The sequence below is a fragment of the Anolis carolinensis genome, unplaced genomic scaffold (assembly GCF_035594765.1).
Source record: "Anolis carolinensis isolate JA03-04 unplaced genomic scaffold, rAnoCar3.1.pri scaffold_10, whole genome shotgun sequence".
Lineage (NCBI taxonomy): Eukaryota > Metazoa > Chordata > Lepidosauria > Squamata > Dactyloidae > Anolis > Anolis carolinensis.
This window is the reverse complement of record NW_026943821.1, coordinates 20,674,033-20,693,171: the sequence shown is the minus strand read 5'-3', so window position 1 is coordinate 20,693,171 and position 19,139 is coordinate 20,674,033. Positions and strand designations below refer to the sequence as shown.

The window sequence follows — 19,139 nt, the reverse complement described above, 5'->3', positions numbered from 1 at the left end:
TGGAAGAGCCTGAATTGTATCAGTCACACAATATGACTAGATCATCAGAGCTAACCATAAAATAGAGATTGATCAAAATCACAACTGCAGAAGGAAAGAAATCCCTAGTTTGCTTTGAAGGGACAGGTTTAAAGATACATCCGGTGTGACATAGAAAAAACAGGAGACAATGGATGAGCAAAAGACAATCCTCAGGTAAGAAAGGAAGTGGGACAGAAAGACAAAGCATATTGTCTACTTTGAACTTGTAAGGAAACCCAAAGCTTCAACACATTTCTGATGGAAAGGATTCTTTTCAGTCCGATCAAAAGCACACCACGTTATCAGGGTGGAAACAGACAAGATCACAGTTCCTGGAAGAGACCTCCGGCAACGGAATAAAATACCCGGTGCTGAGACTGTAAAGCCTGAGGTTTTTCACAGGTTAACAGCTCCCTAAGGCTGTGGTTGTGGTGGTTTATCAGACCAGATGCCGGTGCAAAGGGGGACTTCCAGCTCTCAGATGAAGAGAAGTACAGGAGATTACTCAACAGGAAGGCTACCAAAACTGAGAATCATTTGGCATCAGCGCATTTTGGTTTCACCAGATCCAGCACAGGGGCACTGACAGAAAAACAAACACCACAGGGGTGTTCACCCTCCTCTATGCAATCCAAAGCTAATATTTATATACATTTGGTTGAATTTAGACATAAAAAAGTTTGTTTCTAAGACACACTCCCCCTACTCCCCTAAACATATCTAAAAAGCGAGTGCAACTTATTATTGTTGTTGGTGGGGTGCTTCTTACAACTGATGGCATTTTAGAAACGAAGGAATACATTATTTTACACAAGAGGCTGAACCAACAAGAGCCATCCGGGGCCAAAAGCTGCTCCCATTGACCAATGGCTACATCTTTCACCCCTGAGCCCATAACAGAGGAAAAGCATGTGTTTCCCCCCTACACTGAGCGATTTCTCTGCAAACACCCTATAGTAAACCCAAGCCTCTTAAAAAAAAAAAGAACCCAGCCCTTGCATTTGCTGTGTATTACCTTCAGTCAGGCCTGCTGTTGGACAGGAGGCTATTTTTGAAAGATACATGAACCTGCAAACACTTTGGCAGCTGGCAGGGCCTGGCGCCAAGGCCACCCTCCCACCCCCTCACCCTTTACTCCGCTTAATCCCTTCACTGCATGCGCTTGTTTACCAACACTGCCAGAGCAAACAAGCCGGACCAAGTTGATGTCCTCATCCGCCATCTGCCAGAGGAGGGAGAGTGACTGCTGTAGGTGATTCCCATACATCCCTACAAGTAATATCTCAAAGGAATGCATGTATAGCCCCACCTTATCTCCAAGGAGGGGGGACAAAATGGAACTCGCATATGTCCCCCAGGATCATCCCGGGCCCTGTGTCTCTAGCACAGTGGTTCTCAACCTGTGGGGCTCCCAGATCCCAGAAATCCTAACAACTGGTAAACTGGCTGGGATTTCTGGGAGTTGTAGGCCAAAACACCTGGGGACAACACAGGTTTAGATCCACTGTCTAGCAACAAGTCATATTAATGAAATATGCTGGGAGAAACGGGGAAATTGTTATTTGCTCATTCTAGGGTACATCTATATTGCTGACTTAATGCAGTTTGGCACCACTTCAACTTCTGTGACACAATACAATGGAATCCTGAGAGTTGTAGTTTGGGGATGCACCAGGACGTTTAAGGCAGAGGAGGCTAAAAACTTTGTAAAACAACAACAGCTGTCATGAGCCCATAGCATTAACTATTAAGACACATTCACATGGCGTTATTTCATTAGAGAGCAATATATCATTTTACTAAGCACAGAGCGACACTTGCAGAAAGCACAGGAAGTTGTCGACTCAAGGCCACAGATCCTAATCGCGTTGTGTCAACAACAGAACAGCTAATACTGAAAAATGCATGCCATTCCAAGGCTGCAGTTAGTGCACTGAAGAATGAACAATCTGTAGTAGAATTACATCTCATGCCGATTTTGCGCATTACGCTTGATTGTTACAAAATGAAAGAATGACAGTCCAATCATTTAGGCACTTTCCTCTCTTCTAAAAAACATTTTATTGATTCTCCTTTTATTTGGGATTTACACTTTACAGGGGCAGAAGGAAATGAAGGCATAAAAATGATGAATTCTCTTAGCTGAGATGCAGAAAACACGAAGAAGCTGCTCACAGATGAATTCGAGACATTTAATCCATGCCTCACAAGCTTTTAAAATAATAACTTAAAAAATTAGGTGGAAATGAAAAGACAGATAGACTTCTGAGATAGGCGCGAAGTGAATGATGAACAATTACGCTGAAAACACTGTGCTGAAGAAGCAAAGGGGTATCAAAGGGAAGCGTTTGATTCCCTACAAAGCTATTCAAACGCCCGAAGCCCCTGCCTGAAATAATGGAGACAATTATTGCTAGATTTGAGGAACGTTTAGAAACTTAAGAATAAAGGAAGCAGGAAAGATCATTTGAGAATTTGAAGTAATTTGGTTAAAGGTTCAGACACACTTTTTGCCTTGCCATCGCAGGCAGAACCCGATTATGTGATTCTGCTCTGATTTAATGAAGCTCAAATTTGTGAACAAAAATTAAATAGCTGTTATCAGGGAGGGCAGATAGGAAGGACTTCTTAACTGGAGTATAGAAGGTTTCTTTGGAGTAATTTCAAACTCCTCGATGAACCTTGAAAATAGAGTTCCAAGAGTGGGGAAATAACGAGAATTTTGGATATCTTCTATGTTTACTCAAATCTAATGCTCATCTTTTTTGGCTAAATTACGTTAAAATGAGGGTAGGGATTAGATGCATCCCAAGTTTTCTTTTTCATTGCCGTAAGCTTTGGTGTTCTAACACTTTTGTTTTTAAAGAAGAAATTATAAGTATGTAGTCACTGTAATGCACACCTTTTTTTGGCCAAATTCCAAAGAGTGCACTTTTTGTTGCTGTGCATGACATTCACCAAAAACACTTTTTTTTTGTTCCAGAGTTTTGAAAATTGAGGTGTGCCTTAGATTTTATGATGTCAAGATGGTATTTTGAAAACTGAGGTGTGCCTTAGATTTGATGATGTCAAGATGGTATTGGCACAGTGAGATAATACGGGGGATCCCTGTTCTTTTCGCTATGGGATGGAGACATCCTTTTCTTTTCGGGCTGCAATCTAACCAAGGAAGCTATAACGGGAATCTAAGGCAGATCTTCCAACCCAAAATACATTATCATGCCACTTGCTGGAAACACAACACTCATCCTGGATTTAAGACTGGCCTGACTTCTATCCTGGAGATCTAGTTGACAAAAGGCTGGGGAGCTTGTTTTATGGCCCATCTGGCTAGAAATGGGCAGTCTATCAGGATTTCCCCTAAACTAAGCATGTAGATATTCCATGCTACAGGCTAGCCAACCTTCACAATGCACCAGAGCAGCACACTAAGGCTCCATTCATTCCACCGTTTCCCTTCCTACACTGGCAATATGGTGGACGTGCAGGACTGCTGAATTAAGAACAGCTCAGGATTCTCTTCTCTTTCCAGGACAGATATGGCCCCTCCATCCCATAGCAAATAGAACGGGGATCCCCCATATTATCTCACTGTGCCAAAAGCTACTCTCAGCCCCCGTGATCACATAGCATTGAATCAAGGCAGTTAAAGTGATTCATTTTACAGTGTAAATGCACCCCAAAATTTTCCTCTCCATGCTGGAAGCTTTGGTGCCCTAATACTTTTGTTTTTCAAGGAATCCTAAGCAGGAAATAACAGTAATGTGCACCTTTTTTGGCCAAATATGGCACTTTTTGCCGCTACTCATTACATTAGGCAGTACTTTTTTTTGGTTTCAGGCTTTTGAAAGTTGAGATGCACATTAAATTCGATGGCGCATGGGACTCGCATCAATATGGACATTTCAAAAACATACTCAAGTAGCTGGGGAGACAAATACTCACAAGAACTTGGATTCCTTCTTTTTCAACAGGCGCTTTGTCATAGGTAGCATCACAGACTCGCACCAAGGTGGTTACTCCGTACTTCTTCAGCTCCTTTGAGAAGAGAGACAGAAAATACGTCGAACTGACATTTCTAAGCAAGACTGAAACGAACACAAAGAAAAAGACTCTTTTGCTTTGAAGGCTTGATCGATCCCTGATGACAGACAGCAGTTTGTCGCCTCCCAAGGGATAGCAGCATTTTGCAGTAGAAGCAAATGGGAGAGTGACTGTCCAGCACCAACGTCAACTGCCCAAGAACATCAGGACAAAAAGAATGAAGGGGAAGGTACTAAAAAGAGGACCTGCTAAAGAAAAGGGGCACAAGGAAGCTGTCAGCTCTTTAAGCCACAGGAGGCAAGCCTGCATTCACTGTGAAGTAACTGGGGGCATATCAGATGTCAAACATTGACAAAAAGTATAACCTACCAGCATCAAACTATCTCATAACAGAGGAAAAGTGACAAGAAAATGTAGTTGAGTTATATACCACTTGTTGGGAGCATAAAATAGGGGTTTTGGGCATAGTTGCCAGTTTCTGAACCAACATAACCCCATACTGAAAACATGGAAAAAGTGCCAACTGCACATGAAAAAGGAATCATACAACCATAGCCAAAGATGAGAAAGCAATATATTTAGCATCTCTCTTGCCTCTGAATTCTCAGCAAATAATAAAAACAGGGCAGAGGGAAAGGTGCTTCCGCGATATCCCTCCTGGTGTATAGGCCTGCAACAGTTATTCAAACAAGCCCCAAGAAAAAATAGTAACTGCCTCAGTGGCACTGAATTAACAGTAGCCTCAAAATTACACTGATTTTATCACCGCAGAAGCCTTTTGTTTTTCCATATTACTTCTTTGTCATCCTGACAAGGCTGACAAGATCTAACAGTGGCATAAAAGAAACCAAATTTAAAAAATGGGTTTTTAACTGGAAGGAGAGGGAATGTAATATTGTTAAGTGGTAAGCCTCTGGAGCATGAATAAAAAATCCAGAGGAAATATGGAACAGCAAATAGAACACCAACAACCTCTCCTTTCAATGGTAGCATGTGGCTGTCTGGTTAACCCAGCCCTCAGACAGTTTACGTCTGATGAAGAGAGAGCCTTGTCTCCTGGCAATGCCCTGAAGGGACAAATTACTATCTGGGTAAGGAAACACTCTAGTTTGGGTGTAAAACATGGAAAATAAGTAGTCTTATTTTTCCTACCAAGAAAATTGTATCACTATGGCTGATGCATCAAGCTCTCCATTTAGTTTTTAAACACACACTTTCTACCAATAGATTTATACCGAAGGCTACCATCTCTATTAGATGAAGCAGCAAAGGAATGTTCTGGCCACCAGCAAGACAATCCCTCCAAGAAGAGTCCTAAACACATGGTTAAGCAGCGGAATTTGGTGCACCAATTATAACATGATGCATGAAAAGGAGCGGTGAGAAATTAGGTCACTTGTGCCAATGCAGGGTGGCATCCGCTTATTTGACACAAAGAGGATGGGGGAGATGACCTTCATGACATTGTCATCCATGCTGCAGGGCCACACAGACATTGAGGTCACCGGGATCAATAATGGCCGGTTGGCAGTCAACCAACAAGGGGGAGGAGGCAATCTGGGGATTTCTAAACAGAAAAAGCAATGGACAATGTTAACACGTGGCAAGGATACGTAAGCAACCTCGGTCTTTGCGTGCAATTACATTTCTTCTCCTAAATATGGAAACCGAACTGCATAGGAAGTTAGGAAGGAAGCAATTCATGGATGCATCAATACTGTAGAAACGATGCAGTTTAACACCACTTTTAACTGTCATGGCTTAATCCTGTGAACTGTAGTTTTACAAGACTGTTACAGCCTTCTCCACCAAAGGGTACTGGTGCCTCACCAAACAACAATTCTCAGGGGAGAAAGAAAAAAGAAAAGAAAACAGTTTGGGAGTCAGAGAAAATGAAAGGAAGGAAGGAAGGAAGATAAAGAGGAAGAAATGAGTAGAAGGGAATGGAGGAGAGGGAGGAATTAATAGAGAAAGAGGGAAAGAAAGGAAGGGAGAAAGGAATGCAGGACTGTATCTAAGGTAGGACCTGCACTAGTCAAAGATTTGTTTCTGCCACCCTGAAAGAAATGTCGTAGTGCCTGCTCCAACCCCTGAGCAACACTTCTAACGGACAAGGGCCTGCTTCACCCTTTGTGTTTCCTGCACCCATTCCTTACCTCCGTGAACTTGGTGAGGGTGGCATTGGTTGGGTTGTGGGTGATCAGGAAGCGCATACTCTCGTAGGTGATCTCCACCGGAGCGGGACGGTTCATAGTGGCGAGGGGGGAGGGAATGTGTCAGGAGGGGAAATCAAATCTTGCAACGTTTCACAGCAGAAAACATTAAAAAAAAAGACCACTGAAGTGTCCAGGGATCGTTCAGAGCTTTTCCTCGTTGGGTTTGTCCTTCAGGTTGATTCTTCACATCCAGAAAAGCTGGTTTTCCTTGAGCATCCGCTGGGATTCGACTTCAGCCTTGGCGGCTGTAGGTAATACTCCCCTTCAGGTTCCTACTACATGCAAACAAACGCAGGAGGCGGCCTTTTCTACATTTAGGCACTGGTGAGGCACAAAGAAAATGTAAGGGCAGATCTTCTCTCTCCCCTTGGGTTCAGCCAGGCTTGGCTTCTCTAGCGTCACTAAGAGGAAGAGGTTTCCAATGTGCGGGAGATAACCCCATATATTTGAGGCGTGTGTCTCGATGTCAGAAAGTCTTCTTCAAGGCAAAGTTCGCTTATGGCACGAAAGACCCCAGCCCCTGGCTTACTTCCCGGCCAGGGAGCGGTGCTGGGCCCGGCAGAAGTCGGCCCGGACTCTCAGAATCGCCATAAATGTGGGGCGGAGACTCAAATGGAAAACCTGAGAAGAGGAGGAAAAAAAACATCCATGCTTAGAAATACACCAAGAACCCATCTACACTGACCATCAAATGCAGACTCAAACTGGAATTGAAAGAGATTATTCCATAGGAGACCCAAACGGGGATCACACAAACAACGGAGCACTGATCCACATTAAGACATTTCTTTGGCATGCTTTCGTGAGAGTATTTTGCCTAGCCACCTCAGCCTACAGCCAGCTTCAAATTGCATTAAACTGTCAGTGTTGACAGGGCTCAAGAAAACCTGCAGACAAAAAGCCAAAACACTCAAAAGTGTTACCATTTCAGAAAGCAAACTCGTAACCTGAGAATATTTATTCATATAACAAATGCAATACTGCAATATCATACTAATTTTTATGAAGGAGTAAAGAAAAAAATAATAAAAAGCAACAGTAATACAAAGAAAGCAGATTTTCAAACTCTAAACACTATAACTGCTACATCTTACAAAACTAAATCCAAAACAAACACAATAGCATAAAGCATAGCTGCACTAATAAACACATACTAGACACACAACTACAATAACTATTCTACGAACCTCACACTTTCTATTGATTGCTACCCCTTGTTATCCTCCTCCCTTTAGCTAATGCTCTATAACCACACTTCTGGCAGACTTTCCTCTAATTCAGGCATGGGCAAACTTCGGCTCTTGAGGTGTTTTGGACTTCGACTCCCACAATTCCTAACAGCCGGTAAGCTGTTAGGAATTGTGGGAGCTGAAGTCCAAAACACCTAGAGGGCTGAAGTTTGCCCATTCCTGATTCATCAATCCAACAGTTGAAAGTTTGTCCTATCTTGCAGTGCAGCAACTTTCCTGTACTTTCAACTACCTGGTTTTGATTAATCAAGGCTAGTTTTCTAATTGATGACCCACTTTTTAGAGCCTTGCGCCTGTGGCTAAGATATCTCTAGATCACATTATCCCACCTGTTCTTGCTTCCCAAAAGGCCCATCGCAATTCTGCACCAACCAGGCCTTTCAGCTGCAAGCCATACGCTGGAATCCACAAGCAAAGACAACTGATAGAAACCTGTTTGCAGCTTCTAAGCTGCTCCGGGGCGACTTTGTTTCGACAGAAACATAGCCAAGAGGGCTTCACGGAGCACTCCCTCCTCCTCCTCCCGGACCGCATGCACATAAGACATGCCAGGAGAAAGCCGAAAGCCAAGAGCTGCCTGGCTTGCCACTTTCACAAGGCAGAGAGTGTTCCATGACGCACGATACAAGACAAATACCAGGAAACGCTAACCTGCATCGTTCCCGTGTTGATCTTGGCCGAGGCGATGACGTGCGCCGGCTAAGACAATGCATTAAGGAAGGGATTGCTCTCCAGTAACCTGGCGACCGGGGGGGGGGGGGGGGGTTGATTGAAGATGAACCCTCCAGCGCAATCGCAAAGCAATCCCAACCACAAGCAACAGGCTGGAGGGAGGCGCTCTCTCCTGGAACAAGCCACCCGATGCCTGGTGCCCCTGCCACCATTTCACAGATCTAGGAACCTCCAAATGCTGAATTTTCAATTGAAAGCATACAGCTTTCTATCCCTTCCGACTCCTGAGAGGCATGGTTGAATTTTAAAACTAGAACACTATGTAACAAGATTTTTGTCCTTCGGTTATAAATGTGATTTCCTAATTGGTTCTATCATAAAAACATGGAAAGTGTTCATTAAACTGCAAATGCTTTGTTTTTGCGGGAGAGACATTCTGCTGCACATTTTGCTCTAGTTTTTCAATGAGTATCTCATTGAGTATCAACCAATTCAACATAGTTTGTGGCAACCACAAAACAAAGTTTCTGGAGTAGAACAACTACTTTCAAAGTCTGTTCCTGGTTTGAAAGTGTTGTTGCCTGTTTAATTCTGCAGTGCTTACTTCGAAAGTAGTTGTTCTACTCCAGAAACTTCGTTTTTGTGGCTGCCACAAATTATGTTGAATTGATATTCTATGAAATACTCATTGAAAAGCTATAGCAAAATGTGCTGCAGGATGCCCCTCCCACACAAAAAAATTGGGTTATATAGTGTTATTCCAATATCCTCCAATTTTAGACAGGCATGGTTTGGATTGAAAAGCCATGTTGCTTGAGGAGCAAAGGTGCCCCAAACCTATGCATAAATGGAGTCAGGATGAGTAGCGACTGCAGGAAGGGGCGGGAAGAGAAGCAAAACAGGCAGGGGACCCATTTCAGGAGATCTGCTTGCAAAACTGCTGCTTATCTCTCTTCTGACATGTCAGCACTGTGTGGCGTGGCAGAATCCTCCAAAGACTACCACCAACTTTATGTTGCCTAGAATTAAAATGCACAGGACACAAAGCGGCCCCTTATCAATTAGCACTACAAACCAAACATGCCAGGCGGAAAAGACTGGCATCGCTCTTCTGTTTCTATCTCTTTAGATTACAAGAACTGCCTTGGTTTCATGGATTGTAAGCAAGGCTGGGGGTGATGTGGATAAAAATGTCTTAAGTGTTCACCCTTTCCTATGCTATCCAAAGCTAACAGTATATATATTTTTGGCTGGAGTTACACTGTTGAAAGTCCCTGTTCTGACTTACTGCACATACAAATTCAACTTAAGAACAACCATACGGAACACATCTGATTCATAACTTGGGGACTGCCTGTACTGAAGTCTACACAGAATCAAAAAATCACAGAGCTGGAAGGGACCCCCATAGCCATCCAGTCCAACCCCCTTCTGCCAGGGAGGAAGACACAATACAAGTCCTCCTGACAGATGGTCATCCAGCTTCCGCTTAAAAATGTCCAGAGAAAGCACCCACCACAGGCAAACATCCTTGCCGTTATTCTCTGTAATTTCTCCAGAGCAAGGTTGCCCATAGAAAGCAACCAGACTAAACACAGACAGTCTTTGCTTATCAGCATTCCCACCTGCACTCCTTAATCAAGGCCAGTGATGTGTACATCTATGGGACTCTCAATAAATAGCAAGAATGACACCTGCAAGGACCATTCTAACTATGACAATAACAATGAAGAAAGCTTCAACTAAATCATAAGCTATAAGTTTTATTTCTATATATGCAAGACTTACCAGGCGGGCATGGTTATATTGAATCGATTTGTATCCTATCTTTCGCCAAAAGTGATTCTCAGCTATTCAGACCACAAGAGGCAAGCATCACATTGGAAGAAAGATACAACACAAAGCTGGGATTTCCGAAAGGTTAGCCTCTTAACATCTTCCAGGAAATTCAAAGGACCTTGTCCCACCTCAGTGACTAACCATTTTATATTGCCGTTAGATTTCAGGAAGGACAGGCCACCTTATCAGACGAAAGCTATGTTGCTGTCAGCAGTGACATCAGAGGAAATTATTCTATATTTACAATCCCACTCCAAGTATGTGTATATACATACACATACACACACACACACACACACACACACACACACACACACACATATATATATATATATATATATACTATAAATACCATCAGAAGCGAGAATTCAGTGGGTAGCACTTCATTCACAGGAGTCACAGGGCAGCACTTCAAGGTTATGCCACTGCAACGGTGCTTGTGTTTTAAGATGTGGAAAGTCCCTGCTCTTTTTGTTGTAAGTCAGAAATATTTTTAAACTGAGAATGTGTTGTATTTTGGCATTACTGTAATAAGTTTTGTCAAATCTTGGTTTTTCTGGGGGGTTTTAATAGATTGCTCACAGGGCTAGGATGCTGGCACAAAGACACAGGCAGATTTACCGTTAGGTAAAATATAGTCTGTATTTTATTATCACCATTTATTGCAATGGGGTAGGCTGTTAGGAATTGGGGAGTTTAAGCCCCAAATACCTGGAGGGCTGAAGTATGCCCATACCTGCTTTAGACCCTGATGGCAGCAGCAGCAAAGGCAACAATTAATTGGAGTTCACACCTTATTTTCTTATAGTCTGAAGGTAAACAAATATCCAAGGAGGTGAAAGTGTGTCTTACAAAGACCACAGTCAGAGGACGCAGACAATGGCCTCACTGAGGATTTGGCTACACTTTCTGAAATTTGACCAGTACAAAAGGATACAAACAACAGAGCTCTTTGTACAACAAAGCAAAGGCTTTTAGTCCAAAAGTATCAGGGGAAATCAGGATGACATTACCACTGAAGGGAAGGTATTGGATAAGTTTGCAGTCTGTGAACTAGATTCAAACTGAAGTTACTGAACCCGAAAGCTTTGAGGGAGTCTACAGTCGGATGCTGGTAACTTGGGGACTGCCTGTATTTATCCATATATATTTACAGGACAGGCAAGGGCGTAATTTCAAACAATTAGATGCTGAAGAAATCTGAAAAGTTATTCACTTACATAAAGGGAATGCTACCAGACCTGTCTCCTTACTTCTGCCTTCCAAAAATACCTGTTTCAAGTAAGTGGAAATCTACTCCTCCTTGAATCAATAATAAAGGGCAGTAAGAAGATTTTAGCCAGCCAGCATGGCATAGTGCTTTAGTGGTTTGGAGTTTTGGACTATTGGAGATGAGAGCCCAAAGTGCTTACTCAGCCATGGAAACTTACTAGGTGATCTTGGGCAGGCCACTCTCTCTCAGCCCAAGGGAAACAAAAGCACACCTCCTGTAAACAATGTTGCCAAGAAAACTCCATGAGAGGTAACTAGTACCCCCCAAGGACTTGGTTAGCAAGTCAGTTTTAACAAGTACGAGACTTACAAAGCTATTCATCCAGAAATATGCATCTGCAAGTATTTAAAGCCACTGAAGCTCCTTGTCACCCCACCAGCACTATAAGAACCCCAGTGACATCAACAATGATGCCCACCGAGGTTGAGATTCTGAAGCTTTGCCTTTCTGAAACCTTAAGGAAAACTACAAGGACACTCGTAGGTGATAAGCAAATCATGGGGTTGCATTCTAGATTTATTATAAACTTTCTAAAAGCAATTATAAATTTCCATCCACCATCTACAAAATGGAAGTATTAACTAACACTTCTTACAAGAGCATATGTGTATATGTGTGCTTTCAGATTACCCATAGACTTGTGGCAACAAAATGAATTTCAGAGTTTTCTAGACAAGGAATACGCAGAGGTATTTTGAACCAGTTTCTTCTCCTAAGCTAGCCATTTAAAAAGTTTTAAAACAGCTCAATCCAGAGTCTTCTAGGAAATATACAGGAAATGTGTGTGGACAGGGGGCTCAAGGAAGTTGCCCCACAGGTTTCGGACAAGCGGGAGCTGATATGATTGGGCAGGAAAGCACAGACAGATTTCAGAAAAGTGAAGGAGCAGCTGTGTGAGCCCAAACCTTATTTGCCAGGCTTTTGGTCTCAATACAACCCTATTGCACAGTTCTGTCTGGTATATTAGGTTCAGCTAAAATAACCTGCCAAAGGTCCAAGGACTGGCCATGCATTTTGCAGCAGGAAGAGGATAGAACCAGGATCACTTCAGGGGTATCACACTCTTTCCAAAACAACCACCTCACCTGTAATGCCACCTACACCATTATCCCATCACTGTCCAGATGAGTTTCTTACTGAGAAGGAAGTCTTATCCAACCCTTCCTGCCCTTAAAGACTTATTGGAACTTGCATTTCAGCTTTTTGCCTGGGAGGCTTTGCGGCTGTGAGACAGGCTGCAGCAGCTGCTGTTTCCAAGGACTGTGAAGACAAATACTTTGGGAAAGGTTAACCAGATCATCTTTCAAAATAACAGAGCAAGGCAGTGGGGTACAAAGCAGAACCTGCTAATTTGTCAGCCAGTCATCAAAGATTAGCCTCCAGTGTGTGCAAGCAACACCTTGCCATTTAGTTTATCTGAACTCAGTTTTCCTCTGAGCTGAATTCCATGCTTCATTACATTGTATGTGCCCAGGACGCTGGAGAAAGAAAGGGGTGCAAAAAATATCTCAAGAGTCTTCTCATTTCCTCAAGGCAAGAACAATAGAACATGGGCCAACACTCCCGTGACTCCCGGTTTCTTGAAATTTAGCTGGTGGGATCACTGAGGAATGAGAGCATGGGTTTTGGAATGTTGTTAGAGATCATCTGATCATGTCACATCTCAGCAAGTTATTGATGAAGAAACAGTTCCGGCATCTGCCAGGATTTCCAGCAATAGCCAGCTTTTCTTCATTCAGAATAGTGCTTAGCCTCCATGCCTCAATTCTGGGAGAGGATATAATCTTGACTATATTGGCCCTCTTTCCTTTGTAACGATACACCCCTGATAAACTTGTGTACTGCCAAAAATTAAAGCTTTTTTGCCTCCATTAAATTACTATGGGCCTTGTGATTAGAATTACCAAGTCAAGTACTTAACTGATTGTGGAGTTTGTATGTTCCTTCAAAGGCTTCCAAATTTAATCTGGTCAACTCAGCTGACAAAATTTTAGCTTTACAGCGCGCTCTTCAGACTCAAGAAGAGCACCCTGCAAACACTTTAAAGCACTGAAAAAGGGCAAAATGCGACCCTTGTTGAGATGTGTTTGAAATCCCTAGACGCCAAAAATCAAATCTTAATACTAAATGCCAAATATTGATACCAAATGACATGGACTCTTGAAATCCTCAAAGCAACTACAGTAGAGTCTCACTTATCCAACCTTCACTTATCCAACATTCTGTATTATACAATGCAGTTTGTCTTTTAGTAGTCATTGTTTTTGTAGTCAATGGTTTCAATACATTGCGATGTTTTGATGCTAAATTTGTAAATACAGTAATTACTACATAACGTTGCCATGTATTGAACTGCTTTTTCTGTTGATTTGTTGTAAAACATGATGTTTTGGTGCTTAATTTGTAAAATCATAATTTGATGTTTAATAGTCTTTTCCTTAATCCCTCATTATCCAACATTTTTGCTTATCCAATGTTCTGCCGGCCTGTTTATGTTGGATAAGTGAGACTCTACTGTACATACAAGCTATAACTCCGAGTATATAAACACAAACATCCCAGCAATTCATCCAAAATGAATAGCTATTTGTTCTTAGGCTAGTCACTGACTTTAAATTCTTTCCAGATGCCTATTTTAACTGAAGTTAAAGGGAACAACCAAAGAGCTACCTCTTATTGCTCTAAATTTCCTATGTCTTACAGCCCCTTACCATTGCTCTTTTCTTTTCCATCATTAGCAGCTCCTTATCCTTTTTTCTGGAAAATTATGTGCAACTTCGCAATATTATTGATGTAGGTCAACCAATTGAAAAGTAACTTTGCATCTAAGCATCCTGCAACAAAGTATAAGCAGGCCACCAAAAAAAAAAAACTACTATAAAAACTGTTCAGAAACAATTTGCCTAAAACACCCAAATGGTTTTGTCCTGAGAATGCCAGCTGCTTTCTCCCAGTTCACTCAACAGTTTTTGTTGTGTTGCTGTTACAAACATACACAAAACAGGCCACCCTTTTCGACAGGCAGTTCCAGTAACTACATAGAAGTGACTAGTTGCAAAATAGTTCGGTTTCGCTTTAAGTCCATTGACCAAACTCTTTGACTGATTTTTTTATTTTATTTTGGGGGGGGGGGGGTCGGGTGGAATTTAATTAGAAACAAGTTGTAGAATTCTGGAAGAACCAGAACAGCTTAAGAGGCACCCTTTCAAAGAGGCACTTCCTATATCTCCAACTTATCTGAGTTTATTTCTTAAACATACGGTCACTAAAAATGAGAAGTGATGAAAATACAAGAAGTACAGGACTTATTTTTGTACCATATAAAAGAAAATGAAAACAATGTGCACCAAGCAGCTGACAGAGGAAGCCAATGGCCATGTAACGGTCTGTAAATAAAGATGATGCAAATGAATGTCAAAATGAAGTGAATTTAAAATAACGAAAAGAAGTTGTGGGATTCCCATCTGAATATCTCTAATTATACAAATGTGTGCTTCTGGTACCGTCAGTGCTCAATGGGGGGGAAGCATATGGGTGGAAACAGGGCAGTTTTTGTAAATATAAAATCCATTCTCCGCCTTGAGCCAGATGTCAGCCTGGAGCAACCTGATGACCCACCGCCCACAATCTTCCATGACCTGTGTCAACAAGTTCTGTTTGTCCAAATGAGTAATTATTTGTTGTCCCAGATGAGCAAGCAGAATGTATTTCCAGTAAGAAGGTCACTGGAAGGAACTGTGAGAAAAAGGTTTGAACTCCATATAAGAGTTTAAAAGATTATATAGAATATACAGAGAAGAATTTATAGAAAATGGGTGTGTGTGTGCCTTTATGTCTCCTGTCAACCAATGGAGACTTCATGGATACACACATACGGCCAAAATACTGAGCTAAATAAACTGTGCTAGATCCAGTTTGCCACAACACAGAAGCAACTTCAAGTACTCTTTCCATGTCAGACCACATTGAATTCACCACATAGAGTAAAGTTTATTTAGTTCAGCATTTTGAGTATCAGAAGGAGCCAAAATGATAGCCGAACCACAATGAATACACACTTGATTGCTTCCTCAGCATCTGGCAGTCAGAGATATACTTTTCTACAGTTCACACTAGGTCCTATAGTTCAGACTATGTTATTTTAAAACATCCTAATTTATTTCAGATTCAACATTACACTAGAGCTTCTTACTCCCATGGAAATATGTGTAAGACAGCCCCTAGCAACTTTTAAAATGGTGTTGCACCCAAACCTTTTCTACACAGGTCTACTCAAAAAGCACTTTTTCATAGGTGGGTCATGAGATCAGGTCTGACGTGCTTTTACAACGAAATTAAAGCTGAACTTTTACTTCAAACAAATCAGATTGAATTTTACTAACCTGTTTATTCCAAGCTATTTCAAAGCATTTAGTGACGTGCTTCCATATTAAAAGTAATTCTGAAACCGCATCACAGCACCTAAAAAGAACTCATCTCCTTGCTTACACAGAAAAATCAGGAAGCTTACCTGCACTTTAAAAAAATTACAAGCAAGATTGCTGAAATGCTGTCTCCTTTCCCTCCTGAGGCCCCTCAGTATTTCACCAGCAAAGCATTCCACAGCAGGGCAAAGTACAACAGCAGGGACAGCAAAGATATTACATGCAGTTCAGCTTGATATGAAACAAGTTCTTGTTCAGTTTATGAGCACCACACTGAAAACTAGCCACTAAGCAAGTGAAGCATTTAGCCACGTCTATATACCTCAACCACAAGCTGTTTAAAACATACCATGGGCTACCAAAAAGATGCTGGGAGTTTCAGAAGATCGCTTGACTTGCCTTACAAACACAAAAACCCAGTTATTTGCAATACTTTCTCACCTTTCTAACACAGTGGAAAGAAGGAAACATCACCTTCACAGTTAGTACGAATGTTAAAACCAACGCAGCATTGTGAAATCTCTGAGACCTTAGGCTAGGCTGACAAATAAAGGAAGATTACTAGACACCACCAGCAATGTGTTATGAGAATTATAAACCCCAGGGCAGGGCCCTACCAGACTGCACAGTAACAAAGATCTGATCAAAACAGCCTCACTCAGCCATGAGAAAAAAATAAAGAAGAGGCAAGCAAGAAGATATTGATTATTCCTTGCACCACCAAAATGAAGTACAGTCCAACTGTGATGTGAAACCCACTTTAGACACTTCAATGAGAACAAGCCCTTGAACCTTCCCCCAGAGGAGAGCAAAACCTATGTCTTTTAACTGGTATCTGCTTCCACTTCTTCCAGCCCCAGAGAAGCAAGCCAGCCCCATGGAGGGCTGACCAAAGATAACATGTCTGTGCTTTGAGTCACAGAGGGAGGTGCATCATCTTCCTTACTACTGCAATTCTGAGTCACAACCTGCTCTATTCATTCAAGAAGAAGAGGGTGGGTATTTTTATCATTTTCTAATCACACAAGAGCCTGAGAACCAAGCTGTTTCTGGGTACTGAAAATGAGACCCAGACACCTGAGGAAAGGGGCTTTGTGAGAAACTGATGCAATTAAACAGAGGATCTACCAAGTGACTTCAAATCTCTGCTCTCACGTCACAAACCCCTGTACGCAATTCATGTCCAGCACTGAATTCTCCCCCTCCGTCACCACAATTCGCTTCCTTGTAATTCCTTTTACCACCTGGCCTGCTGTACTTCCACACCTGTATTTGTAACTCTAGGTGTTGGCTGTTCAACAGAATTACCTGCACTTACTCACCTGTGGCACATATACACCTGTGCCCTTCCCCTGAATTCCCAGTATCTTATGTCCCAGGGCTTACCTTCTGTTACACAATCTTGCTACACTGGCTCCCAATGCTCTTTGGTACTTCAGAGCTGTTCTTCACTTCACTTATGGCCTCCTATACAGTCCTGCCATAAACCCCCTTCTGAGGTGATCTGCCATGCCATGCCCTTTGTAGTCCTGCCCTGTAACTAACTCACTACAGTTCCCAAGCCTTGTAGTATTTCCCCATCCTTGGGTATCCTGTTCCCTTCTGGCATAACTACCTACACTATCCCTTGATAAGCCTAGCAATCTTTTAGAAAATTGCTACTGTGGCATCTATTCCAAATCTTTTTTCCTAATACCACTGAGGAAACAAACACAACATCACAACTCACCTCTACCAGAGTTGCCAAAGGGATTGTTTCACAAATTCTTGGGAGACAAAAAGAAAACCTTTCTCCAGATAATACATAAATATTTCAATTATCAAGTATTTTCATTATCCATCATTTCCATTTTCCCTGGCAGTAATTTCCAAAGCAATTGTTGGACTTAAGTCTGTTGCCACTAAAGCAACCAAGAAATCTATGCTCCAACTTTTCATGAAACGCTGTTCACTTCATCAAATGTAGAAAGTCTTATCTAGAACTTCTGACACACATACATTACAGATAGTGCTGATAAACGGAGTTCATGAGGATTATCATGCAGAATGAATTGAAGAGAGCAAAAGTGTTACTGACAAGTGGCCACTCATAAATGGTGCTGCTGATAACACACATCTGGGAACTTGTAAGCCAACACACATACTGTGATAAGAAACCACTATACAGATCAGAGTATAAGTAACAGAATTTATATTTTCAAAATGGGACTCTCCATTTTTTTTCCTTTTCTGTAGCCAAAAGGGATTTCCAGATAGTGTAAATCATCTCAGATCCTAATAGGGCCTAACTTGAATGTACATAGCTTTCCCTACTTTCTGTCCCCATGCAGTAACCAACTGTAGGCACCAAGTTTGAGAACATCAGCCTTCACTTTCCTATCTATCTATCTAGAGGGGGAGGCTGGAGTTACACTTTAAAAATGTACCAATTCCTACTTACAAATAAATGTATCTTAAGGACAAACCCACAGAACCTATCTTCTTGGTAACTTGTGGACTGCCTGTACTTGAAATTCTAAGTAACAGCCCACCAATCTGATGAAGCAGACTGTAATACACAAACGCTTATACCACGATATAGCTGTTAGTCATTAAAAGGACTCTTTGTAGCTCATTCTCACAGTTTTACTTCTCGGCTTGCGGCTTCTCTGAAGGACTAATGCCACTTCCAAGTCCAACTATGTGTATTTCAGCATCCTCCTCTTCAAGCTTCCTCCAACACTGCCCAATGCCATTATCTCTCCTTACCAAGCTTAGCAACACTCCCCCTAACCTCCTGTTCCAAGCTACATATACTTATCACTCATTCTCCAATGCAACCCCACCTCATCATTACCTCTAAGTTAGATCAAACCGCCACCGCTGAAAGCAACAATTCTAGCCCAAGACTTCACTTTCTTCTGGTCTCCCCAATTTCTCCAATTTCTCTGTCCTGTCACAACTTGTCAGCAGACCTTCCCCCAATGTCACATTGCAAGTTACAAGCATCCATGTCGTCTCATTATACCACAAGGGGAAATCAGTAGCTCTGCAGTCAACCTTTCTCCTCCACTCCAACCTTGCACTGCAAATATAGGGCATGCCCCTCATTCATTCCAGTTTCTTCCCCTCACCCATCCGCCCACATAAACCCATCCACCACCACACCCTGCCTGCTGCTCATGGTGCTCTGCCAATCCATCACCTCAGGCTAAGCACATGGCCCCTTTCAACAATGTTCACAACCTCAGAGATGGAAGGAGAGACCACAACCACTCCAACCCCCCTCTGCCTGGCAGGAGAACACAAGCAAAACACTCCTGACAGATAGTCATCCAGTCTCTGCTTAAAAGCCTTTACAGAAGGCTTGCCAAAGCAGCATATTCCACTGTTGAACAGCTTTTCTTATGGTCAGAATGTT

At 42.1% G+C, this 19,139-nt stretch overlaps 1 protein-coding gene across 3 annotated transcripts in view; it reads right to left on the bottom strand.

Annotated features, from left to right (window-relative positions):
• The window catches only part of ptp4a2 (protein tyrosine phosphatase 4A2), a 28,202-nt gene that overhangs the window by 5,883 nt on the left and 3,180 nt on the right, over positions 1–19,139 (bottom strand). For 2 of the 3 annotated variants that reach the window (XM_008117912.3, XM_008117913.3), the window contains exons 2-3: positions 6,222–6,902; positions 3,967–4,059 (exon numbers count right to left, since the gene is read on the bottom strand). In XM_008117912.3, the coding sequence (XP_008116119.1) occupies positions 3,967–4,059; positions 6,222–6,317 (189 nt within the window). In that variant the 5' untranslated portion in view covers positions 6,318–6,902. Of the gene's footprint in view, positions 1–3,966; positions 4,060–6,221; positions 6,903–7,860; positions 7,998–19,139 lie in introns of those variants that run through there. The other variant, XM_003225538.4, reaches the window with a different exon arrangement.